The following is a 1411-nucleotide window of genomic DNA, read 5'->3' as shown; positions in this document are numbered from 1 at the left end:
AGGATGATAAAAATGATGATAAAAATGATGATAATAATAATAATAATTCAATTAGTGATAATCATAATTATGAAAATATTCATAACGAAAAAGAAGCCTGTGAAGATAAAATAGAAGATGAGAATATTATAAATAATAAAATCATAAAAGATAATGATATACGTGATAAATATAGTCCTAATAAAACGAAAAATTATAATTCGAACTTTCCTGATAACAAAAAGACGAGTAAAAGTAATTCTTATGTTAATCCTACACAAAAAAAGGAAAAAAGTAATAATAGTAACACCATCGTTGTATCAAATAATATTTCACATGAAAAAGAAGATGAAAAAAGAAAAAAAAGCGATCATCGAGATTTAAATGAAACGGAAAAAAAAAATATCAAATTGGATTATCCTAAAGGTAAAATTATATATATATATATATATATGTATATTTATTTTTTCACATATTTATTTATTCATTTTTATTTTATATTAATATATTTCATCTTCTTATTTATATATATATATATATATATATATTTTTTTTTTTTTTTTTTCATTTAGACTTTGAAAGTAACAATAAACACGACAAACATATAAATAACGGGGACGAAGAAAAAAATGCTCATAGTTCGCATAACCAAAATAACAAGGAGAAAAAATTTCATTCTAATGATACCGAAGCTTTAAGAAGAAGTAGCATAAAAAGAAGTACAGTCGATTATGAGAAAAAGAACTTAAAAAGCGAGTCGTATTATGGAAAAGAATATTTAAATAGTTATAGTAAAGAAGATATAATGAAAGAAGGTAAAGAAAAAAAATATTCTAATGATATTAATGAACATAATAATATAGAAAGTTCTCTAAGTCATAGCAATAGATTAAGAGAATCGATCAAATTTGAAGACAAGAAAAAAAATAACAACAATAATAATTATTCCCATTATAATAATGTACATGGTGTATTTAAAAAACATACACATAATAATGATAGTAATCATCATGTAGAGAGAGATAAAAACAGAGAAAGAGAAAAGGAACCTGAAAAATATGAACGAAAAGATAAACAAGCAGAAATGGAAAGAGAAAAAGAAAAAGAAAGAGAAAAAGAAAAAGAGAGAGAAAGAAATAAAAATAAAGAAAGAGAAAAACAAATAGAAAGAGATAAAGAAAAACAATTAGAAAGAGATAAAGAAAAACAAATGGAAAGGGATAGAGAAAAACAAATGGAAAGGGATAGAGAAAAACAAATGGAAAGGGATAGAGAAAAACAAATGGAAATTTCAAAAATTGTGAACAAAGAAAGACAAAGATAAATAAACAAAAAAATAAAAAAAAAAATAATAATAATAATAATAGTAATAATACATATAATAATGAACTAGCCAAAAATGTAAATAATCATAATAATATGAATAATACAT

General features: G+C 21.8%; 1 pseudogene across 1 annotated transcript; it reads left to right on the top strand.

Annotated features, from left to right (window-relative positions):
* On the top strand, positions 1–1411 carry PRSY57_0010200B (hypothetical protein; annotated as a pseudogene; the record flags this gene model as incomplete). The annotated part of the gene is given in 3 exon segments: positions 1–405; positions 552–1273; positions 1276–1411. Coding segments are annotated over 3 exon segments (1263 nt in total), but the record flags the coding sequence as incomplete, so codon positions are not given.

Source organism: Plasmodium reichenowi, assembly GCF_001601855.1.
Source record: "Plasmodium reichenowi strain SY57 chromosome Unknown, whole genome shotgun sequence".
In the NCBI taxonomy this organism is placed as follows: domain Eukaryota; phylum Apicomplexa; class Aconoidasida; order Haemosporida; family Plasmodiidae; genus Plasmodium; species Plasmodium reichenowi.
This window is presented reverse-complemented; position numbering and strand designations above follow the sequence as displayed.